The sequence below is a fragment of the Tursiops truncatus genome, chromosome 11, assembly GCF_011762595.2.
Source record: "Tursiops truncatus isolate mTurTru1 chromosome 11, mTurTru1.mat.Y, whole genome shotgun sequence".
Taxonomy (NCBI): domain Eukaryota; kingdom Metazoa; phylum Chordata; class Mammalia; order Artiodactyla; family Delphinidae; genus Tursiops; species Tursiops truncatus.
The window spans coordinates 95,357,588-95,380,955 of NC_047044.1; the positions used below are offsets into that span (position 1 = coordinate 95,357,588).

Here is a 23,368-nt window from a genome sequence, read left to right on the forward strand (position 1 = left end):
CTAGGCATAACAAGACAAGGTACTTGCTTTTATGGAGCTTATCCTCTGCAGAGATTAACTAAACCCTAATCCACAAAGTAGACTCAGCCATACAAAATTCTGAGGCAGAATATTCCAAGCACGAGAGGATACATGTCAAGAACCTGAGTGATCATGAACTTGATGTACATGAGAACTAGAAAGACCAGTGGGGCTAAACTTCAGTGAGCAAAGAAAGTAACAAGAGCAAATCCTTTGAAGCAGCAAACCCTTTAGGCAAGGAAAGCAGAATTTAGTGTCAGGACAGTTATGAGAATGAATGCAAGCAGATACAAAAAGCTACACCAGGGTCATAAGAGTAAACTAGGCCATATGGTCACCCAGTTTATAGGCCACAGCAAAGAAGTCTGGGTACTATTTTTTTTTTTGCTTTTTTGTTACTCAAAAATCTCCATTTTTATTTCATTTATTTACTTATTTTTATTTTTTTGCCGCACCGTGTGGCTGGTGGGATCTCAGTTCCCCAACCAGGAATCAAACCCAGGCCTCTGCAATGAAAGCGCCAAATCCTAACAGCTAGACCACCGGGGAATTCCACCCCCAACAACAAAAAAAATCTCCATTTTAAAATTTAGCTCTCTGACTCTGTTCTTTTGCCTTCAACACTCTTGATTTTCTGCCCAATAAGGAAAGCATGCTTGATCCTGTCATGGACACATTTACCTCCCATGGACCCACCACAGGTCCTGCTGACATGCTAATTTATCTATCTATCTATTTATTTATTTATTTATGGCTGCGTTGGGTCTTTGTTGCTAAGCAGGGGCTTTCTCTAGTTGTGGCGAGCGGGGGCTACTCCTTGTAGTGGTGCGCGGGCTTCTCATTGCAGTGGCCTCTCCCGTTGCACAGCACAGGCTCTAGGCACGCAGCCTTCAGTAGTTGTGGCACACGGGCTTAGCTGCTCCGCGGCATGCGGGATCTTCCCAGACCAGGGCTCGAACCCCTGTCCCCTGCACTGGCAAGCGGATTCCCAACCACTGCACCCCAAGGGAAGCCCCTGACATGCTTTCTCATTTTAGACAACCTTATAAAAAGTTTAGGTCTCACAGCACGAGCCCCTCAAAGTCAGCCTGGGCACACACTATATGTAGGTTTTGGGGTTCCAGATGGCCTAGTTTTGTTAGAGGCTGTTGTAGGACAGTCTAGGACGTACCTCAAACGCTGGGCCATTCTGCATGCCTCTAGATACCATCCCCTGGATACTATTTTAAGTGGAACTGGAAGGCTTTGGGCAGCGAGTGACATGATCTGATTTTAAAAGATCACTCTGATCATGTGAAGAATGAATTATAAGGAAGCAAAGGTGGAAAAAGGGAGCCAAGGCAACCACAATTTTGGGGAATACGGTGCACTCACTGGGGCTCTTTCAGGATAGCCAGGGTGTTTCATCCTTTCATCCCCTCTAACACACAGAGTACCACAGTGTAAGGACTATGTTGGGGGTAAAGAAGCCTTTATGGAGCTCCTGCCTGGGCTAGTAGAAATATCTGTAGTAAATGAATGGAAACTAGGGAAGGGAGTGTCAGAACTACATGAAAGGAAAGCATGGAGGTGTGGAGTGCCTGTAGTGGGTATGAGGCGTTATTTTCTGTTTTCTAATTATTTATTTATAACTAATTTTATTTTTATTTTTTATAACTCATAGCACTCTTATTTACAAAACAGAAACAGACTCACAGACTTCGAAAACAAATTTATGGTTACCAAAAGGGAAAGGTGGCGGGGAGGGGGACAAATGACGAGCTTGGGATGAACATACACACACTACTGTATATAAAATAGATAATCAACAAGGACCTACCATTGAGCACAGGGAGCTCTACTCAATATTCTGCGATAACCTATATGGCAAAATAATCTGAAAAAGAATGGGGATATATATATAGAGAGAGAGAATACATATGTATAACTGAATCACTTTACTGTACACCTGAAACTAACACAACATTGTTAATCAACAATACTCCAATATAAAATAAAAATTAAACAAAAAAAGAAAGAAATGGTGAATCGAAACGAAAGGTAGCAGGAACCTTGCCCCTGGAGGGGTTGTTAAGCCAGGGGACTGTTTTTCCTGTAGTCGACTGGAAGCTATTGAAGAATTTTTAAGCAGGACAGTGATTTAAATGTATATGTATATGTCATATGGATGCCCTGACATCAGTGTAGGATGAATTTTAGAGATTGAAGACTGGAGGAGAAAGGAAATAGGTAGGAGCATAAGAGAAAAATCAGAAGAATTCTCACTGGGGAAAGCAAGCAACATAATTTATTAAGTATGCAAGGCAATGCGCTAGGGCTTTTCCATTTCATCTGCATAATAAACAAGTATTGCTATTTTCATTTGTACGAGACTCTCGTAGAAGAAACTTACTTAAGGTTACAACAGGTACTGGGTGGCCACATTGGGATTAAAGCTGATTTTGTTGTCACAGGAAGGACCGAAACAAAAAAAAAAGCCAAGCCTGTGATGTTATATATACATTCAGAATTTTTATTTCAAAACAAAGAACCATAGTAACAATAATAGAAAATCCGTTTGGAAATTATTCACAATCTGGTCACTGAGAAATGGGAAGACCTCCACACTGCATGACTGCCGAGCCACTGGTTCTGAGGAGCCAGAGTGGAGGTGCAGTTAGAGGAAACTCAGCCGTTCCAGCAGAGCCCCACCCCACGGCTCTGTGAGTTTTTATCCAAAGGCTCAAGGACCAGAGGGAATGGTGAGAACTTAGAACCAAAATCCTGGCAACAGGCAAGGGTTTGGCTAAGGGGCCTGAAATATGTAAGCACCAAAGAGGGAGAGGGAGATCAAGCAACATATGAAAAAGGGAAGAAGGGCCCAATCTCCATTTCTAAAAATACTGGGTAACTGGATGGGCGTGGAGGTGTCCATGGCCTCTGGCAAGTGTAGACCCCTCCATCTCACCTAACTCTCTGAACCGCCCCGAATTTAGAAGCTTCAGTTTGTTTCTTACTGCCTTCAAGGAATGCCTCCCTCTCCCCTGTGACTCCCCTCCAGCACCCCCCAGAGGCACCGAGTCCCGGAGCATGGAGTGAGTCCTCCACTCTCAGTCTCAAAATTTAGGGAGTTCTCCCCTTCCTCTCCAAAAAGGAAAGGCAGCCAGGTAAGACTGAACTCTAAAGTTTGAAAGAAAACCATAGATTCAAATTCTACCCAGCAGAGGCAGTGCTATCGACATTCTATCCAAAAGGGGGCCTTAGGAACATAGAGGAAACAAGTTACCCATAAACTACTTCCACCCAGAGCGAGGTGACAGTGCACATACACTCACGCTCAAGTGTGGGCTCCACTGCACATCCACGCATACTGTCAAGTGTGGTCTGTGGGAAGGTTCAAGTCCCTGGAAGGACACTTGACATAATACTATGGTAACATGGTAACAAGGGTAACTTGACATGGTAACAGACATAAATGAGCATGAGATGACCCTAATGTAACAACATACTTCAACTGGATAATAATCTTTCTGGAAAAATCCTCTCCCAGAGCTGAGGTTACAAATTCCAAGGTAGCTATGCACATCTCTGAATTCTTTTAAAGCTATGGCTTAAAACAAAATAAAAATCAACATCTAAAATCTTCTAAAGAACAAACTGAAGAAATAACAAACCTCTACCAAGAACCAATATTTTGGCTTGTTCATTTGGAAGGCTCTCCCACCAGATGATAGGAGTATTAAAAAAAAAAAAAAGTGAGTTCACTACAAAGAAGCCGTTCGGTCCAGTGAGGGGAGAGAGGATTTCTAGAAGTAACCATCCCTCCTCTGGACTCCATCCAAAATTAGAACCCATCAACTACCATTAACTACAATGCCCATCTTAGTGATAATCCTAGATTTCAAGTAATACTACATATAATCTTAAACAAAGGAAAAAGTTCCAAAGGAACTAATAGCTTCTTCATACAGGCACATGACTTTTCTGAGATTTGAGTTTTCACCTGAAGGACAGAAATTGTTAAGAGGCAACGTGCAAACCTCACGCACCACGTCATACACCCTCCAACAATGCATCACATTTCTCCCTGAATTTGTCCCTTCTTATTGCACCCTAACCTCTTCGGTATTAAATCTTCCACCCCATAACCTCTTTTTTTTTTTCCCCCATAACCTCTTTAAGCACCTCCCTCTAACCTCAATTTCCTCATGCTTTTATTATTTGGTAAAATTACTTTATACTTACAAAAATAAATATTTATGCAATAAAACCAGAAGATCAAATAAATAAAACTCAAGTTAGTTTGCTCTGCAGAGCCGTATGGAAGTGAGGAAGACGGTCTTATGGAATCCCTCTCTGCCCTCCACATTCTTACGTGTATCTGCTTCCTGGTAAGTCGAGGTCGGAGGAACTGCAGCCTCATGCCCACTCCCCTAGATGCCCTCGAGAGGCAATAGTAGAGCCTAAGGGAGCAGGAGCTGGCAGAGTTGTCATATGCCAAGCAGCCAATCCCTCCTGAAATGAAGGCAGGTTCCCTTGGTCTCTCCTGAACAGAAGAGATTGTCCAAGAAATGAAAATTTTAAAAGCCTTTGAAGATAACAACTAACCCCAGCATTGGGATCCTCTGAGCGCCCAAGGGTGTGTGGGATGAGAAAAGAATTTGAGTAGCAGCATTCAGAAACGGTCCTGGGTTACAACCTGATGAGGTCTCTCCCCTGCTTAGGGAGAGGTTGCTTTTTCATGACAGGAGGGAGGTGGGAAGGAGGCACTGCTTAGACGTTGGTGTCCTTCGTGGGCTGGATGCTGTTCATCTCCACGATGGGACCTTTCTCACCGCGGTTACCCGCCGGCACCGGCCCTTCAAAGGCTCGTGTAATTTCCTCAAAAGTCCTGCCACGAGTCTCAGGGACTTTGAAGAAGGTGAAGACCCAGAAGATGACAAGGAAACCCGTGAAGATAATGAAAACGTAGGCTCCTAAATAGAACTAGGGAAAGGCCACAAAACAAGGAGAGTCGGTGTCAAAATCTGGTTGCTGATAAACTCCAGTTTCCCTCGCAATCGTTATTTCCAATGGGCCTGAAGCCATAACCCTTCTAAGACTTCATGAAGACAGTAAGGTTTCTTCAGAGACTTGTTTATGATTTCATTGGTAGCTTACTATATTTCTCTGCAATTTTTTGTCATTCCTTTTCCGAGTCATTGAAGTTAGCCGTTTCCAAATACCTATTGAGTTATTTTAGGCCTTCTGATTATGAGTTTTAAGATCTGGGTTTCTGAAAGACTCATGGGAACTGGGAATGCCTTCTAGATGTCCACGGCTGGTTCCTTTACTTAACAAATCAGCTCTAGGCCATCTTATAATAGGACCCACCTCATCATCAACATCATAAAGCCATTAAGGCTAAGCCAGATGATGGATTTTAAATACTGGTTTGGAATCCTAAGGCTTATTATTACCATTCTGTTTCTAGGCAGAACTATGTATTCGCTGGTCTCGAGATGGGCTGGGTGAGTTTTAGGTTACTTACTGCAGCTGAGGGGAAGAGCAGTCCAACCAAGAAGTTGGAGGTCCAGTTGGAACAGCCAGCCACTGCCATGGCAGCCGGGCGGGGTCCCTGGCTGAAGAGTTCAGCCACAATAAACCAGGGGATGGGGCCTGGGCCAATTTCAAAGAAGGCCACGAAGAGTAAGATGGCCCCAATACAGATAAAGCTCATCCAACCGTAATTATCCTACGAGAAGGGAACAAAGGAAAGTTAGTATCAGAGAAAGCAGGCCCCAGGCAGCATCCAGCTCCCCAGAGATGAGCACTGACTGATAATGAAAAGTTCCTTCCGTCCCGCGGTATAAAGGAGTTACTGGACCTAGAAGCCTTAGGTCCTTGTTTCTTTCTTCTTTTTTTGTTTTGGCCTCACCATACGGCATGGGGTATCTTAGTTCCCCCACCAGGGATTGAACCCGTGCCCCCTGCACTGAGAGTGCAGAGTCTTAACCACTGGACCGCCAGGGAAGTCCTAGAAGCCTCGGGTCTTTGAAACCTAGCAGTGTGATCACAAGTGTCATTCTGCACTGACACCATCTTATGAGCTGTAAAAGGGGAATAATGACCTCAAGGTTTCTTTAAGAATTAGATGAGATAATGTATTTTACAAACTATATGTTATATAGATATAGGGATTATAGCAATTTAATCATCTATCTCTGCTAAGCCACTTGTCTTAAAACTCTGGGCATGTTGCCTCTCCCAAATGTCATTTGTATGATCTCCAAACCTCAACTACCCACCCCCTCACCTTTCCGCACCACCCCCTTCCCACCCCCTTCCTTCGCAAAGAAGACTCACCTTTAATAACAAAGAAATCGTCATGAGGACGGAACAAAAAGCCATCCCTCCGAGGCCTATCAGGTGTAGCGTCCTCCTCCCTGCCTTTTCTACCAGGAACACCTAAAAGAATAAAAAAGAAATATCTGCATTCCCTTTCATGAAAACAACTATATGAGCTCTGGAACCTGCCTGACGAACAGCAGGCTACCTGCTATAGTTACACTTGCTCTCTTCCAGCGTCAAGTTAAAAGCACCCTACAGAATCCCCTCTATACTTCCTCTTGCCCATCCATTCCCTATGTGTTTGAAGAGTGAAGACTGTCTTACCCATTACCCATTCAATAGCCCTTTTCCCCCAAAAGGAATTAAAGGAGAAAAAGTTTAACTAAATGACGGAAGGGGGGTGTGGAAGGACATGCAACCCATCCTTGAACGTGTGTAGCAAGAATTCTTCTCCCACGTCAACAATGATCAAAACATCCAACTTACAGAAACCACAGTGAAGATGGTATTAACCACGCCTGCACCAATAGTGGCGTAGATCGGCTCCTTGACACCTGCATCTTGGAAGATTCCTGTCGAGTAATAGAACACCTAACAGGGAACAAAAGATGCAACTGTGAAATACAATTGTGCATAGCAGTTACATGGAACCCTCCAAAAAATCAACTCAGAAAAGTCCCAGAAGTTAAGGAGTACTTCCCAGGGATTTTGTTCAATCACGGTATCTTTTCCGCAAACAATGATCTTCTGTTATCTTATCTCTATTCTCTTCTTCAGTCGTCTTCAATTCTAGCTACTTATTTCCACTTTTTTTTCCTTCTAACTATGCTTCTTCTTACTGCTCCATTTAGCCTCTTCCTTAAGTTTACTTTAGTAACTTACATATAAAGGCTTAAGTCCCTTTAAGTTTTTCAATTACACTTTTCCAATAGACTTACTCCAACTCCCACCCCGACCAACAATGACAGGCATTGATGTCTCCACTTGATAGTGAAGAAACTGAAGAGTAACCTCAGCCTGATCGTGATTTAGAAGCAGAACTTGGGCTGGAATTCCAGGGACTAGGTCTTTGCAAGTGTTTTACAAACTAACACCAGCTATTATTTTAATTGAATAGACACTATTAAATAAACTACAATTTAATGTATACTATTTTTATTATTTGCTCAACACTGTGCTAATACGTAGGGCTGCTGCAACTACCACAGCTAAAGAGATGCCAAAGCACTGGTCTCAGACCTCGAGATAACAAGGGAACAGGATCTAGATGGCTCAGTCCCTCAGGTTTGGTTTAGGGGTTTATGATTTCACCCAGAGTACCTGCCCTCGTAGCAGCCAGTATTCATCAGACTTTTTGATGAACATATGCTTCGACAATGGGAGTGACCGTCTCCAGAAACAAGTCTTCAAATCCCTACAACCTAAGATAGAAACTATGTATATTTTCCAAAATAAGATTCAGGCTGAGCTCTTGGAAACTGAGATATGGGGTGTCATCCTCATTGAAAACTGCTGCTCTAGGAGAGAAGCATGGAATTAAAAAAAAAAAAAAAATCGAAGAATATTTAATAATATAAAGCTTGTGAGGAAAGACGTTTGAACAGTTAAAACCAGAGATGAACAGCTATGCCAATTCTCTTCCTTATATAAAAGCTCACATGTCAAAAACCTAACACGTTATATGCTCATCTCAAGCAAACTTCTTACAGTAAAATCTTGCTGCCTGGCGCCATGGAGCTAGGCCACATCATCTTACCTGAAGGCAGTTTACTCTGCTGGGTAAACACTATCCAGCCTCTTACCCCCTCTGCCTTTAAGGGAAATTAGAAAACATCCTTTGTTCAAAGGTAGGTTGGAAAACTGACTTTCACACACCATTTCCTGAAAGGGCGGAGATAGGGGCTGGGCGATGGGTAGGTCCTACCAGCAGAGCACTCATCTATCATTTGTAACTTTCCCGGGGTGGTCTTTTTCTGATCCTGTTTTGCAGGGCTTCGACTCGGGGGAGGCAAGCAGGCGCCTGGGGTATAGAATTGAAGAAGGCGGTCCTTCTCAGGACACGTCTTGTATCTGGACACCTCACTCTAGTCCCAGCCTCGCTGTTCTGGAAAGTCTTGAGAGTATATTTGAATTACAGTGGTTTTTCAAATGTGGAAATTGGAGATTGATATCCATCAAAACCACCTGAGAGGCTTTTTCAAACTATCTTTCCTCCCAAGGTCTGATATGACAGCCTCTGAGTCCTCAGGAGATGCACTGCGATTTCAAACACAAGTATCCTTGTGGTGCGTTAGGCAGAAAAGGCTAAGGACAAACTTTGTATTTTGAGTTATCATGTGTTTTGCAAAACGCTTTGTCACAAAACGATTTGATCACACTGATCACATTACGATGGGAAACCCTCAGGGCGTGAACCAGTACTTAGAAGGGGGACAGGGGTGGGTGTTCTTCATATCCAAATATTTTATCTGCAGAAGGACAGGTGTAGGAATACCCTCTCTGCCCACAACCAAAACTCAAGAGCAGAAGCTGATTTTTGCATAGAACACAATGGCTACCTGCCCACTGCTAGCTTGCATTTTGCCTCACACTTAACTATCATAGTCACTATTCTAAGTTGTAAAAAATATAGAGAATGATAAGCCCAGCTCACTCTGAGGTTGCCTGTGTGCCCACACACCTCCTAATTGCTCCCCAGGGCTTTACACTGATTTTAAATTGTACAGTCCTGGGAAAAACCCAAGGTATAGCAACTCTCAGATCTGCTTTGATTATATGGCTTACGTTATCACCGATAACATCATGTAATAAGACAGATCAGAGTTAAAGAGGACTGAAAATTTTTAAAATGAGTGGTCAAAGAAAGAGGATTAATAAAAATTGACAAATTGTGATACTCTGTATATTAAAAACAAAATCTGGAAGAGGACAAACGTTAACTATAAGTTCCAAGGCTAAGGGTGACAAACTTTTAGCTGATTCTCTCATCTTTCCACATGGAAAACATGTACTATAGATAATTTTAAGAAATAGGAATTCCCTGGCAGTCCAGTGGTTAGGGCTCCATGCTTCCACTACAAGGGGCATGGGTTTGATCCCTGGTTGGGGAACTAAGATCCAACCAAAAAAATTTAAAAATAAACAAAAATGAAAAAATTAAAAAAAAAAACGAAATGGAAACCTGGGTAAAGAGCATGTTTTGAGAGGCTGCTCTGTGGCAAGCATTGTGAGGGACCCCTGGATATAAAAGAAGGTGAGCAACCAATGCTATTCACCTCTGGTCAGGTGTTTTAAGTGGAATATTGTAGGACACGTTTGACAGACAAGTGGGCACTCACAGCGTTGATCCCCGAGAGCTGCTGAGAGAGCTGGAGCATGATGGAGATGAGGATGGGCTGTCGGTAGCTGGGGGCTCGGAAGAGTTCCACCACAGTGACTTTTTTTTCCTGTGCCATCCTTATACTCTCATCTTTCATCTCCTGGATGTCCTGAGCCACATCCTGGGTGCCCCACAATCGCTGGAGAACTGGTGAAAAGCATGAAGAGGAAAGGTTAATGGTGAGGCGCTGTCCCGAATTCTTTTTCCCCATGAGACGGATGGGAAGAAGCCGCCCAGATGAGCCCTGCATCTGGCGGCTCAACCAGCATCTGGCTTTAACTCGCCTTCTCACCCCATCCTTCAGGGGCTGCAAGTTTCTGACTTAAGCATAATCAGACAGGGAAAGATGACGAAAACCAGATCCAATGTCCTCATCCTAAAACAAACCACAAGCCTAAGGTTCCTACAGTGAAGGCGTGAAGGGTACTCACTCTCCTTAGCGCTCTCCTCTTCCTTTCTGTTAATGAGCAAGAATCTAGGACTTTCAGGGCAAAATGGAAGGGCAGCACATTGGAGGATGGCTGGGATGATGGTGAAGCCCAAGAGCAGCGGCCAGAGCTCTTTAGTCCCCAAGATGTTTTTTAGACCAAAGATCTAGAAACCAGACAAAGACAATACTATAAATTCCATACTGTACAGGCTACAAGTTGATTTTAAAAAAATGTTCAGAAGATCATCTGTTCTTTCATCACAGGAAAAGATAGTCTCTTCTACTTTTTCTACCCTGCCTGCTTCCTTAGCTGTCTGTGAACTATAGTAATATTAATTAATGTCTGAAACATATATAGTTGAATGTGTGCCAGACGTTCTTTTTTTCAATTGAAGTATAGTTGATTTACAATGTTGTGTTAATTACCGCTGTACAGCACAGTGATTCGGTTATGCATATATATATATATATATATATATATATTTAAAGAAATATATATTCTTTTCCATTATGGTTTATCATAGGATATTGAAGACAGTTCTCTGTGCCAGACATTCTCTTGACTGTCTTCTCTATGTAAATTCATTTAATGAGTTGTGAAACTAACACTCAGTAAGTTCTAGAGTACCTGGGCCACCAGAATCCCAATAACGATGCCCAGCTGGTTGAGAGTGCCAAAGGCCCCCCGCAGGGCCGTGGGAGATATCTCTCCAATGTACATGGGCACGAATCCTGTGCAGAGTCCACAGAAGAGGCCAATAACCAGTCGGCCCAGGATCAGCATTTCAAATGACTCCGCTATTTTGCAGAACCCCATAAGGCAGCCACCAGCGATGGCCAACAGGTTGACAATAAGCATTGAATTGCGCCTGAAAGATTAAACAAAAACAAGTGAAGTTAGCAAAACAGACCTGATCCCCCCCTTCTTTCCTAATCATTCTACTCTTCTCCAGGCTCACATATCTTTTGGTCTAATTTTTCCACTTTCTAGTATCAGAACATATCTGGTTGGGATAATCAAGATCAATGGTTCTTACACCTCAGTATGCATAACACTCACCTAAAGAATTTGTTTAAGATTCTCCCCTCTACGTCCTAGCTGTAGGCTAGAATTTTAGCAAGCACTTTAAGGCCAGTTGTTCTCAAAGTGGTCCACAAACTAACAGCATCAGCTAGAAATTTGCTAGAAATTAAAATTATCCCACCCTACCCCAGAGTAATTATTAGGCCTGAATCTGGGTTGGAGCCCAGCAATCTGTGGGACTAGTTTTCCCTTGATGGGAATTTGAGGTTCTCTCATTCAAATGCATCTTCACCTCCCTGCTCTAAGCCTCAATTCTTGTCCTCAATGCAACCAGTATAGACCCCTTCCTTGCCCAGCTTCTGATCAAGACCTGCCAAACTGGGACTTCCCTGGTGGCGCAGTGGTTAAGAATCCGCCTGCCAATGCAGGGAGCACAGGTTCAAGCCCTGGTCTGGGAGGATTCCACATGCCACGGAGCAGCTAAGCCCGTGCACCACAACTACTGAAGCCCGCACGCCACAGCTACTGAAGCCCACGCACCTAGAGCCTGAGCTCCGCAACAAAAGAAGCCACTGCAGTGAGAAGCGCGCGCACAGCAACGAAGAGTAGCCCTCGCTCACCACAACTAGAGAAAGCCTGCGTGCAGCAACCAAAACCCAACTCAGCCAAAAAAAAAAAAAAAAGTATTAATACCTGCCAAACCGGTTGACAAAGAGTCCAACAGAAAAGGAGCCAACCATACCACCAACGGAGAAGATGGCCACAGACAAGGACCACAGGGACGTGAGTACCACCTCAGAGGGAGGGTTTTTGAACCTCTCTTGCAAAGTGTAATTGAGATAGTCCTTTATGATCTGCAAATTAAAATGGTTGGTGGGAGAAGAGACGGTTACAACTGGAAGAGGAAAGAAACAAACATTGGGGATCTTCCCCTCCCTACGAGAACAGCATTACAGTTACTTTCTAGGTAGCAGATCAAGGGAATAAATAGATGGCAATGGATGAGACAGGTAACACTGGAGTTAATGTTACCGGCTCTGAAAAGAATAATTTTTTATTTGTCCTGAAAATTCCAGTAGGTAGTAGTACTGATGTACTCTTGTTTGGTGACTATCCCAGCCACCCTCCCACCCTGAGACTTTGTAACTAACCCCTAAGAGATAATAAAGGAAGTGTGTCACCGTAGGGTGAGAGGAAGAATGGGTACAGTCCAGGGTACAGGGAGCCCCTGAGCCTTTTGCCTTGATCAATGATTCAAATAGACCCCCACCAATATCATTCCCCCTCTAGGTCTTAGCCAAGCTACCTACCAAGTGTGTCTAAACTTGTTAATTCTGGAAACACTACCTAAAGGAATAATTATCCTATTCCAAACTCTAGCTGCCTGGCACTCACCTCCTCAGGAGCATTGATGACTCCAGTGTTGTAGCCAAACTGGAAAGAGCCTATTGTAGCAATCGTGATGGCAAAGATCAGAGGGGCGGTGACCTGGGGGGGGGGGGGGGAGGAGAGAAGAAACAGTCAAAACTCTTGATGGATGGTTGCCTCTTATTAAGAAGATGTATATATCAGAAGAACTCAGCCTGTGAGCGGTATGAAAACAACAAAAACTTAACGATTTAGGTAATGAATGAGGAACACGAAAGAACTGAAGAGCTTATCTGGAAATACATGGGTGAGCATGCAGAGTAAACTTGGGGAAAGTGGCAAGAGAATTTGAGAAAAGGGAGAAGTTAAGATAACTGGGTTAGTCGGTTTGGAAGCATTCAGAAGACAGCCCCAGGTAAGAGCAAGCATAGAACTGTGCTCAGGAATAGAAAAAATTGTGAGGGCACAGTAAAATGCCTTAGGATTGCTAAGAACAATTGACTCTGGAAACAGCTAGATCCAGCGTATGCTCACCCGTACCCCAGATTCCACAGAAGCCCGAGTACTGGTGGTGTGTCGTCATCACCAGGCTGGTCTTAACTGCATCACGTAATCTACAGGATCAACCTACTGTATCCTTGGTCCCATCTGAAATTCTTCCCGTTCACTTAATAATGTACTGTTATCCCCCACCCACCCACCAGGAGGCGAGCACAAGCTCACGCCCAACCCCAGATGGAGACATTTTGTGAGGGGCTGTGCAGTAATCCACCCAGTCATCACTCACCTTGCTGGGAATAATTCCAGTGGGCGTGATCTTACTTTCCACCTCAAGGTAGCTCACTTTTTACGCCTGAGAACCCCAACCCCTCCTCACCTTAAACTCCTTCCCTCTCAGGTCAGACAGTGGCAGGCCAGGAGTTTCAGTTCCCCAAATTGACCTTGCCTCCCAGGCATCTAGTACCCCTGAAGCCCCGCCAGGGCACCGCGTTCTGTTTAATCCTCTCCTTTTAGTAAAAACCTCTTCTTTTTCTCTCATCATTTACTATTCTTGAGGGCCTTCCCACGTTTTCATCCCTTCTCTTCTTTTATTTTCAAGTAAGTTACCTTAGTGAATGAAAATACCTTTCTCCCTACAAATACTGCGTCCATAACACAATAATACATTAAAATATTGTGCACTCACAATCGACCACAACAGGAAGGACAACTGGAATTCTCTCTCCTTAGTATCCAGGGAATCCCATAGGTCATAGAACAGATGACTGGACACCGACCCAGGCCCCAAAACAAATCCCAGGTCCTTTCAAGGTCTAAGGCGTCCAGAGAAATCCTCTTGCTGGTTCTCAGACCCACACTCGTAATCAACACAACCAAGCAGCCCCTGATCCCCTGAACACGCAACCGGTTTCATCCTCACATTCTCAGTAGCCCGTAATTGTATTAAAGAAAAAAAAAAGAGAGAGAAACAAACACAACTTCTCCAGGTGACTTTCCCTACCACAGGAAGGTGAATCAAACAGGGATAAATCCTTTATAGGAAATGACATCCAAAGAGAACTGGTGGAACTGCGGCACTGCAGGCTGGGGAAGAAATGGAAAGGCTCTAAGATGGCTAGGAAGAGAGCACAGCCATCACCATTAAGGCTTGCCTTTCGGAGCGTACCCCAAACAAGCAAAAACCAGTAACTGTATCGTTCTTACCTTCGTTGTCCCCATGGCCCTAAATTAATTCCTTTCAATCTTCAATAAAGATCTGGAAGTGGGATTCCAGAGACCCCTCTTCCAGCCAACAAAACCTCCAAAATGTCCTTCTCAGCAGCAAGTTTTCAGGCAGGTCCTCGGTACCGCTCCAACGTCTCCTCACGCACCCTTAGGATGGGCACCTAGTTATAAGCTCCGCAAAGGGCGGAGCCTGGGCGACAAGCCCCCCAGCCCCACCCCGCCCCCGCCCCCAGTGATCTCCGGACCTCCCGGAATTTTGTGACCTCAAGCTCTGCCCCCACCCTAGACCACACCCCCCCATCTCTTTAAAACCACATCCTCCACCCTCCCTACTCCGTGGTTTTTTTTTTTTTTTTTCCGAAGCTCGTCCTCCTTTCCTCTTCTAAGAGCAGCTACAGCCTCTTAGTTTCACAGACAAAAATGCTACCAGAAAAGCCTGGAGGGAGGGCAGATACACTTTATTTTTTGCTCTCGCAAGTGCTCAGAACTGAATCAATCCGTAAAGAGATGAGGATAAGCGCTATCTATATAAGGAAAGTCGAGTGGGTGCTACTATGTGAGAGTTAACGTTGGTTGACGGAGTGTAAACTGAAACTATTCCTAATCCTATGAATTTATCAGCTGCTCTTTGATTGTAGGCTGTGTCTACAATCTTGAAGGGGAGGGAAGGACAGTCTGAGAGAAGGAAAGCGAGTGAAGGAAGAATTGGAAGAATTTTTGGCTCTACTTGTCCTCTGATGAGCATACTGTCTCCTGGGAGAAAACCTGAGTGTCTAGGAGCCAAACCAACTCTCCTGGGCAGCAGAAAAGAGAGAATCAGCTGCCCATGGGACACAATCCAAACTCCTGAAAATACGGCATTCACCAACGCCCCACCCATTCTGAATTCTACCCATTCTGCAGTATTTTGCCTCTAGTCTCGGGTTTACAGTACCTAGAGAGAGGGAAATGATCAAATTCCGTTCAACAGGTATTTGCGGAGCACATACTACCCATCAGACGGATTCATCAGTATATGGGACACAAAAGTCCTGGCCCTCAAGGAATTTATGGTGCTTCCCTTCTGCCACTTAAAGCATTAAAAAGGGACGAGGCCAACTGATTCTTACACAACTGGAGTTAATTAGCAATATCCTATTCCTTCTGGGCTGTGAATTTCTTGAAAGAAAAGGGTGAGATAAATATCTGATTTCTAAGCCATACAAGTAAAGCGAGCAAGATTGAGTAGGAAAGACAGGTAAGAAAACTGTGAGCACAGGAAGATGAAGGAAAATAAAAGGAGAGAGAAGTGCTCCCGTGTGAGAGTTAACGAAGGAGGACGAGTTCGTCGTAGGTAGAGCTGGGTGGCTTTGCTGGGGGGAAACATCAGTAGTCAAATTCCTAATGCCTGTTAATCTGTAGCCTAGCAGGCCCTGCAGGGGAAGGGCGGGTGGGGTGCGACAAGCCGGTAAAGAGGTAGAATTATGCGAGAGGAGCCACTGAAGAAAGTGCACCTTCCCTTGGGGTTTTGGTTGGGAGCCTGGAATTCAAACTGGTAGTACTGGACCTGAAACAGACCACATCGTGTGGTCTTTCCTGAAATGAGGATTTTTTTAAAAAAAACTGAAGTATAACTGACTTACATTATCATATTAGTTTTAGGTGCACAACATACTGATTCGGTATTTTTATACATTACAAAACGAAACCACTAAATGAGGATACTTTCTACATCTCATTGTTAGCTGAGAGAACTGGCGATGAGTGAAACGTGACAACCAAAAAAACCTTCCCTGAGGTCATTCCTCCCCTCCCCCTCTCTCCCAATCTTCCAGGAAACCCTGAGCCTAGAGGCCCCTTTAGTTACCACAGCAACTGAATTTAGCAGCCAAAGGACAAAATATCCTGTATGGCGTCGCTGCCAATAAACATTCAATCTGAGTCATTTATGTAATATTAAGTTTTCTGAGTGGCCGCATTAAAATTTTTAAAAGAAAAACATAGGAAACAAGAATAATTAATTTTAATAATTATTTTATTTGACCTGATATGGCCAAAATAATACTATTTGAGTTTGATTAAATTACAATTGATTTATAAATATATTAAACTATAATTGATTAAATTATAATCAATTTAAAAATTATTAAGATAGTTTACTTTTTTCCTACTAAGTCTTTGAAATCCCGTGTGTATCTTACATCCCCACTTAGACTCTGTTTTCTACAGCTAAAGTAATATGTCGTTCTAATCAAAACAACAAAGTTGTGTTTAACGGGAAAATATTTTAAATGAACTAAAATTAGCAATTCGGTTCCTCAGTCCCACCAGCCACATAAGTTCTCAGCAGCCCCAGGAGGCTGGAGGCTGGACCCTGAAGCCTCACAGCGACATGTGCCCACGCGAGTCTTTTCTCCATTCTTTGACTTTTATTTATTATTTGTCTCACAATGTCATTCTTCTTCTTCTTTTTTTTTTTGTCCACACAGCTTGTGGGATCTTAGTTCTCTGACCAGGGATCGAACCCACACCTTTAGCAATGAAAGCGCAGAGTCCTAACCACTGGACTGCCAGGGAATTCCCTCACAATGTCATTCTTGGCTCTAAATCACTGTCTTTTATTTCTCCCTCTCCCTTGCCTTAGAATAATTATTCCTTAACGTTTTGCAAGAGTAAATGGCACCAGTGAAAGTAAAAAAGTAGGTCTTTTTGCCCTTCATTCACTCAGAGCAGGTTCCAATGTAACTCCAGAACACAGTTATTTTTCCAATACTTATTGAAAGAACAGATGAAATAATTGTAAAGGCCTAGGATTATACCTGTCCCGAATAACTTGTGTAAAACCAGTGTAGTGAAACAATACTGAGGGTCAGGATTTAGATGTCTGAAATCTGTAGGTATTTTCTGTTTGGTAGAAAAATAGGGAGGGTGAAGGGGAGAGAGATCTGAAACCTGTTTTCTCTGGCTAAACTCAGTCTGAGAAAATTATCTTTAAGGAAGCTAAGCAGCTTAGAGGGAGAGAGAACACTTCTATCAATGTATATTTTTAAACGGTAACAGCTGGAATTCAGCTGGATCTCAGGAATCTAAAAGTATGCTGAATATATTGAGATGAATACTCCTTGAGCAAGTGGGACTTAATATAAGTTCCTGCTTCTCAGAAACCAGATCAGGAACGGGACTTGTCCCCAAGGTGACGGGGACCTCCAAGTTAGGCAACCCTCACTGTGGGCCACAGATAACAGTTGCTCAATACGACTGTTTGCTGATGTGCTGGGGGGATTGGCTGGGGGACTGGGGTCTTGGGTGCACTTTGGAAGCAGGCACCACGAGATTCCAAGCTCCACCCAGGCTGGAGCCGCAGCTCTGGTGACCAGTCTCCACGGAGAATGCCAGCGGAGGAAAGGTGGTCGATAAATTTCAAAATGGAATAGGTTGGGGAGGAATGTTATGAACTCCCCACCTAACAGTTTAATGGAGGTCTGCTTAGAAGAATGGGAATGAATGAATCATGACCTGAAATCTCTTAGATCCAAAGGCAGGTAATCTGCCACCTTGGATCTCAATCTCCTTCTCAGGTTGCCCAGTGAGAGGATGTTTGGTAATATGATAACCAAGCAGGAAAACAAACAGAGCCAAAATCCTAAAACCAGGGAACAAAGGGCTGTAAACACATTTACCTTGTCAAAGTAAAGACAGGGAAAACTACCTCTTCAACAGGACAATGTAAATGGCATTTCAAGGCACAGAAAAAGCTAGTGACTGCTTTAAAGACATCCAAAGCCAATCCTACTCTTCGCTCGCGTTTGTAATGTTCCTCATAAAGAACAACTGTTGCATAGAATGTTATTTGTTAATTTTCTTTTATTAGGTTGGGTGTAGGTGGAGTTTATTTTGAATCTGAAAAAACCTTAGAAAATAAACTCTCAGGGTGAAGAAAGAAAACATTTGAGAAATGTTGATTTTCCTGTCTGAACTGGGTTGCAGCTATTCATTATTCCAACCCATCCTGAAGGACCGAATCCCAGCTCCCAGATCCTTATTACTTTCTTCCCTCCTCCAATATTCAAAAGGTAATCCGTCACACACCAGTGCTAGAGGAATTACCTTAAATCAAAAACATAATTGCATCATCTCCTAATCAAGTAACTTGAACAAGTTATTGAAAAAGTCTAGGTCCGTTCTGTCCAATAGAAATATAATGAGTCACACAAGAAATTAAAAATTTTCCAGTAGCTACATTAAAAAAATGAAAAAAAAAGAGCTGTCAGTTGTAATATTATATTTTATTTAACTTAATATACCCCAAATATTCTCATTTCAACACATATTTAATATAAAAATTATTTAGATATTTTATTCTTTTTTTTTGGTATTAGATCTTCAAAATCCAATCTTCATTTTACACTTACAGCACATCTTAATTGAGACTAAATTTTCAAGGATCAAGGAGAAATGTAGTCCTATTAATTAGGCTGTGTTTAACAAAAACATTTTACACAACTTAAAACTTTTTTTTACGCTGCTTCAATTTTTTTTTAATTGAAGTATAGTTGATTTACAATATTATGTTAGTTTCAGGTGTACAACATGGTGATTCAATATTTTTATAGCTTATACTCCATTTAAAGGTATTACAAAATATTGGCTATGTTCCCTGTGCTGTACAATACATCCTTGTCGCTTATTTATTTTATACACAGTAGTTTGTGCCTCTCAATCTCCAACCCCTGTTTTGCCCCTCCTTCCCTCTCCCCACTGGTAACCACTAGTTGATCTCAATATCTGTGTGTCTGTTTCTGTTTTACTATTTCATTTCTTTGTTTTATTTTGTAGATTCCACATATAAATGATAACATACAGTATTTGCCTTTGTCTACACTGCTTCAATTTTTAAATACAAACTTTTTTCTTTAATGTTTCTTTTTTTATCGAGGTATAATTGATATACAACATTATATTGGTTTCAGGTGTGCAACATGATTCAATGTTTGTAAACACTGTGAAGTGATTACCTTAATAAGTCTAGTTAACATCTGTCATCATATACAATTACAGAATTTTTTTCTCTTGTGATGAGAATTTTAAAAATTTTAAAGTTAGCAACTTTCAAGTATACAATACAGTATTATTAACTATAGTCGTCAATGCTGTACATCACTATAACTTATTTATTTTATAACTGGGAGTTTGTGCCTTTTGACTCCCTTCTATTTTGCCTCCCCCAGCCCTTTGCCTGTGGCAACCACAAATAAACTGTTCTCTGTACCTATGGGTTTTTTTTTTTAGATTTTACATATAAGTGAGATCATATAGTATTTGTCTTTCTCTGCCTGACTTACTTCACTTAGCATGATCCCCTCTAGGTCCATTCATGTTGCTGTAAATGGCAAGATTTCATCCTTTTTTACGGCTGAGTAATATTCCATGGACATTTAGGTTGTTTCCCTATCTTGGCTATTGTAGATACTGCTGCAATGAACGTGGGGGAGCATATATCTTTTCTAGTTAGTGTGTTCATTTTCTTTGGATAAATACTCAGAAGTAGAACCACTGGATCATATGGTAGTTCTATTTTTAATTTTTTTTTTAAGAATTTGGGGATTAAAAAAATATATATTTATTTGGCTGCGCCAGGTCTTAATTGCAGCATGTGGGATCTTCCTTGCAGCAGGCGGGCTCTTTTAGTTGTGAAATGTGGGATCTAGTTCCCCCACCAGGGATCGAACCTGGGCCCCCTGCATTGGGAGCGTGGAGTCTGTACTCTTAACCACTGGACCACCAGGGAAGTCCCTATTTTTAATTTTTTGAGGAACCTTCATACCATTTTCCATAGTGGCTGCACCAATTTACATTCCTACCAACAGTGTAGGAGAGTTTCCTTTTCTCCAGATCCTCACTAACACTAATTATTTCTTCTCTTTTTGATGACAGCCACCTTAACAGATGTGAGGTGATATCTCACTGTGGTTTTGATTTGCATTCCCTTAATCATCACTTAATGATTAGTGATGTTGAGCAACTCTTCATGTAGTTTTTTGCCATCTGTTTGCCTTCTTTACAAAAATGTCTATTCAGATCCTCTGTCCGCTTTTCAATTGGAAGGATTTTTTTTCTTTTGCTATTAAGTTGTATGAGTTCTACATTTTTTTTTTTTTTTTTTTTTTTGCGGTACGCGGGCCTCTCACTGTTGTGGCCTCTCCCGTTGCGGAGCACAGGCTCCAGACGCGCAGGCTCAGTGGCCATGGCTCACGGGCCCAGCCGCTCCGCGGTATGTGGGATCTTCCCGGACTGGGGCACGAATCCGTGTCCCCTGCGTCGGCAGGCGGACTCTCAACCACTGCGCCACCAGGGAAGCGCCTACATATGTTTTGAATATTAACCCCTTATCAGATACATGATTTGCAAATATTTTCTCCCATTCAGTAGGTTGCCTTTTCATTTGTTGATGATTTCCTTTGCTGTGCAGAAACTTTTTAGTTTGATGTAGTCTAAATACAAACTTAAATGAATTTAAATGGGACAAAATTAACAATTTTCCTCAGCTGCACTCACCACATTTCAAGTGCTCAGTACCCAACCTATCATTCCAGTATTGTCTAGAACATAGACTATACACCCAAGAAGTATATCTCCTTTTACCTAAGCCAAACGGAACTATTTGTCAGTTTTCAAACAGTTTCAAACATTTCCTGCCTCACAGTTTTTACTTTGCTATTGTCTCTGACTTAAAAATCCTTTTCACTCCTGCTTGTAAAAATCGTTTTCATCCTTCAAGGGTCAATTAAAATGCGAGATCGTCACAGCCAAAGGAAAGCCGTTTGAAGATTATACATGTTATGGTACTCCATTCTATCTTGAATTTTAGATATCTAGGTTGGAAGTCCATGGGAGCAGGATCTGGTTTGGGTTTTCTGGTCTGGTCCAGAATAGAATAGGGTTCCAATCCATGTTAGTTGAATCAATGAATGGTTGTATGTTGATTTTAATTTTTTTTAAAGAAGATTAATTAATTAATTTTGCAGCATGCGGGACCTTTGTTGCAGCATGAGGGATCTTTTAGCTGTGGGTGTGGACTTCTTCCCCGACCAGGGATCAAACCCGGGCCCCCTGCATTGGGAGTGCGGAGTCTCACCCACTGGACCACCAGGGAAGTCCCGTTGTATGCTGAAGTTGTAGAAATATGTGGAAATTGCCAGGTGATGGAAAAACTGATGAAGTCCTTTCAGAGAGATGTAGGATCAAGGCAATGGAACAACAGTAAGAACAGGTTCAAATTTGACTGAAGCACTGCTTCCTCTAGAACCTTTACTGATTCCTCAGTCTGCTCCTGCATATTTTAATTGTCTTCCTTGTCTGTCTCCCTCATTCACATTTCCCTTAAGAGTAGGGATTTTGGACTTCCCTGGTGGTGCAGTGGTTAAGAATCCGCCTGCCAATGCAGGGGAAACAGGTTCGAGCCCTGGTCTGGGAAGATCCCACACGCCACGGAGCAACTAAACCTGTGAGCCACAACTACTGAGCCCGCACACCACAATGAAGAGTAGCCCCCACGCGCCGCAACTAGAGAAAGTCTGCGCGTAGCAACGAAGACCCAATGCAGCCAAAAATAAATAAATTTAAAAATTAAAAATAAATAAATAAAGTAGGACTCCTGTTTAAAAAAAAAAAAAGAGTAGGGATTTTTTTTCTTTCCTCCAGTCTCGGCTCCACATAAGGCTGGACATGTGAATAAACAACTGGATGAACGAATGAACAAATTAAAACTTATCGATACGAGTTCCTATTTGCTTGAGGAAGAGCATAGTCATGTTTCCTGACCACACAAACAGGACAAGGCTGGCAGTGAAAGTAAACTCGGTGAGTACATGAACCCATAACCAATTATGTGGGGCTCTTTACACGCCTGAGAGCGATCATTGAATATATAATATAGCCCTGCTGCAAGACTAACCCACAGACTATTGTGCTCATAACTGACCTGCTAAAATCATTCCACATGGTATGATGAAAATCAGTCCACATGGGACAAAATATTGACATCAGGATTGCTTTGGAAAATCTGGGGAATCTGGTCATTATGTTGATTTTAGAGTTCTCACCAACAGTCTGTAATTTTTTAAAAAATAAATATATCTATTCTTTAATTTTTGGCTGTGTTGGGTCTTTGTTGCTGTGCACGGGCTTTCTCTGGTTATGGTGAGCGGGGGCTACTCTTCGTTGTAGTGTGCGGGCTTCTCATTGCAGTAGCTTCTGTTGTTGTGGAGTACGGGCTCTAGGCACGCAGGCTTCAGTAGTTGTGGCACGCAGGATCAGTAGTTGTGGCTCATGAGCTCTAGAGCACAGGCTCAGTAGTTGTGGCACACCAGCTTAGTTGCTCTGAGGCATGTGGGATCTTCCCGGACCAGGGCTTGAACCCGTCCCCTGCATTGGCAGGTGGATTCTTAACCACTGCGCCACGAGGGAAGCCTCTGTAATTTTTTAAACTTTTAAAGTTTGTAAGTGCTTAGCACATAAAAAGAATTGATGTTTGTTGTATTGATTACAGAGCACAGAGAGACACAATACTCTTTTTTTTTTTAAATAATAAGTTTCAATAGGACTTTAAACCTGCCAGCCACAGGCCCTTTCATTTTATCGTAGCCACTTTTGTCACTCAGATGCATTAAAACATTGTCTATAGTTTTAACAGCTGATGTCTTAATGTTGACCAAAATTCTTTTTGAATTTCATTTAAAGAAATTTTTGTTGGGACTTCCCTGGTGGGGCAGTGGTTAAGAATCTGCCTGCTAATGCAGGGGACACGGGTTCGAGCCTTGGTCCGGGAAGATCCCACATGCCACGGAACAACTAAGCCCGTGCACCACAACTACTGAGCCTGTGCTCTAGAGCCTGCAAGCCACAGCTACTGAGCCCTCGTGCCACAACTACTGAAGCCCGCGTGCCTAGAGCCCATGCTCCACAACAAGGGAAGCCACCACAATGAGAAGCCCGCGCACTGCAACGAAGAGTAGCCCTCACTCACTGCAACTAGAGAAAGCCGGCACGCAGCAACAAAGACCCAATGCGGCCACAAATAAAATAAATAAATAAATTTTTTTTAAAAAAAGAAATTTTTGTTTTTGCCTAGTAT

General features: G+C 42.6%; 1 protein-coding gene across 3 annotated transcripts in view; it reads right to left on the bottom strand.

Annotated features, from left to right (window-relative positions):
* Positions 1 to 2,510: 2,510 nt before the first annotated feature.
* Positions 2,511 to 23,368, bottom strand: part of LOC101333672 (solute carrier family 2, facilitated glucose transporter member 3) — a 76,125-nt gene continuing 55,267 nt past the window's right edge. The window contains exons 1-11 of one of the 3 annotated variants that reach the window (XM_073789074.1): positions 14,236 to 14,392; positions 14,033 to 14,115; positions 12,559 to 12,651; positions 11,857 to 12,017; positions 10,768 to 11,008; positions 10,141 to 10,303; positions 9,669 to 9,856; positions 6,817 to 6,921; positions 6,346 to 6,447; positions 5,531 to 5,734; positions 2,511 to 4,986 (exon numbers count right to left, since the gene is read on the bottom strand). In XM_073789074.1, coding sequence (XP_073645175.1) covers positions 4,774 to 4,986; positions 5,531 to 5,734; positions 6,346 to 6,447; positions 6,817 to 6,921; positions 9,669 to 9,856; positions 10,141 to 10,303; positions 10,768 to 11,008; positions 11,857 to 11,903 — 1,263 coding nt within the window. In that variant the 5' untranslated portion in view covers positions 11,904 to 12,017; positions 12,559 to 12,651; positions 14,033 to 14,115; positions 14,236 to 14,392 and the 3' untranslated portion in view covers positions 2,511 to 4,773. Of the gene's footprint in view, positions 4,987 to 5,530; positions 5,735 to 6,345; positions 6,448 to 6,816; positions 6,922 to 9,668; positions 9,857 to 10,140; positions 10,304 to 10,767; positions 11,009 to 11,856; positions 12,018 to 12,558; positions 12,652 to 14,032; positions 14,116 to 14,235; positions 14,399 to 23,368 lie in introns of those variants that run through there. The other 2 variants (XM_033867059.2, XM_073789073.1) reach the window with 2 other exon arrangements.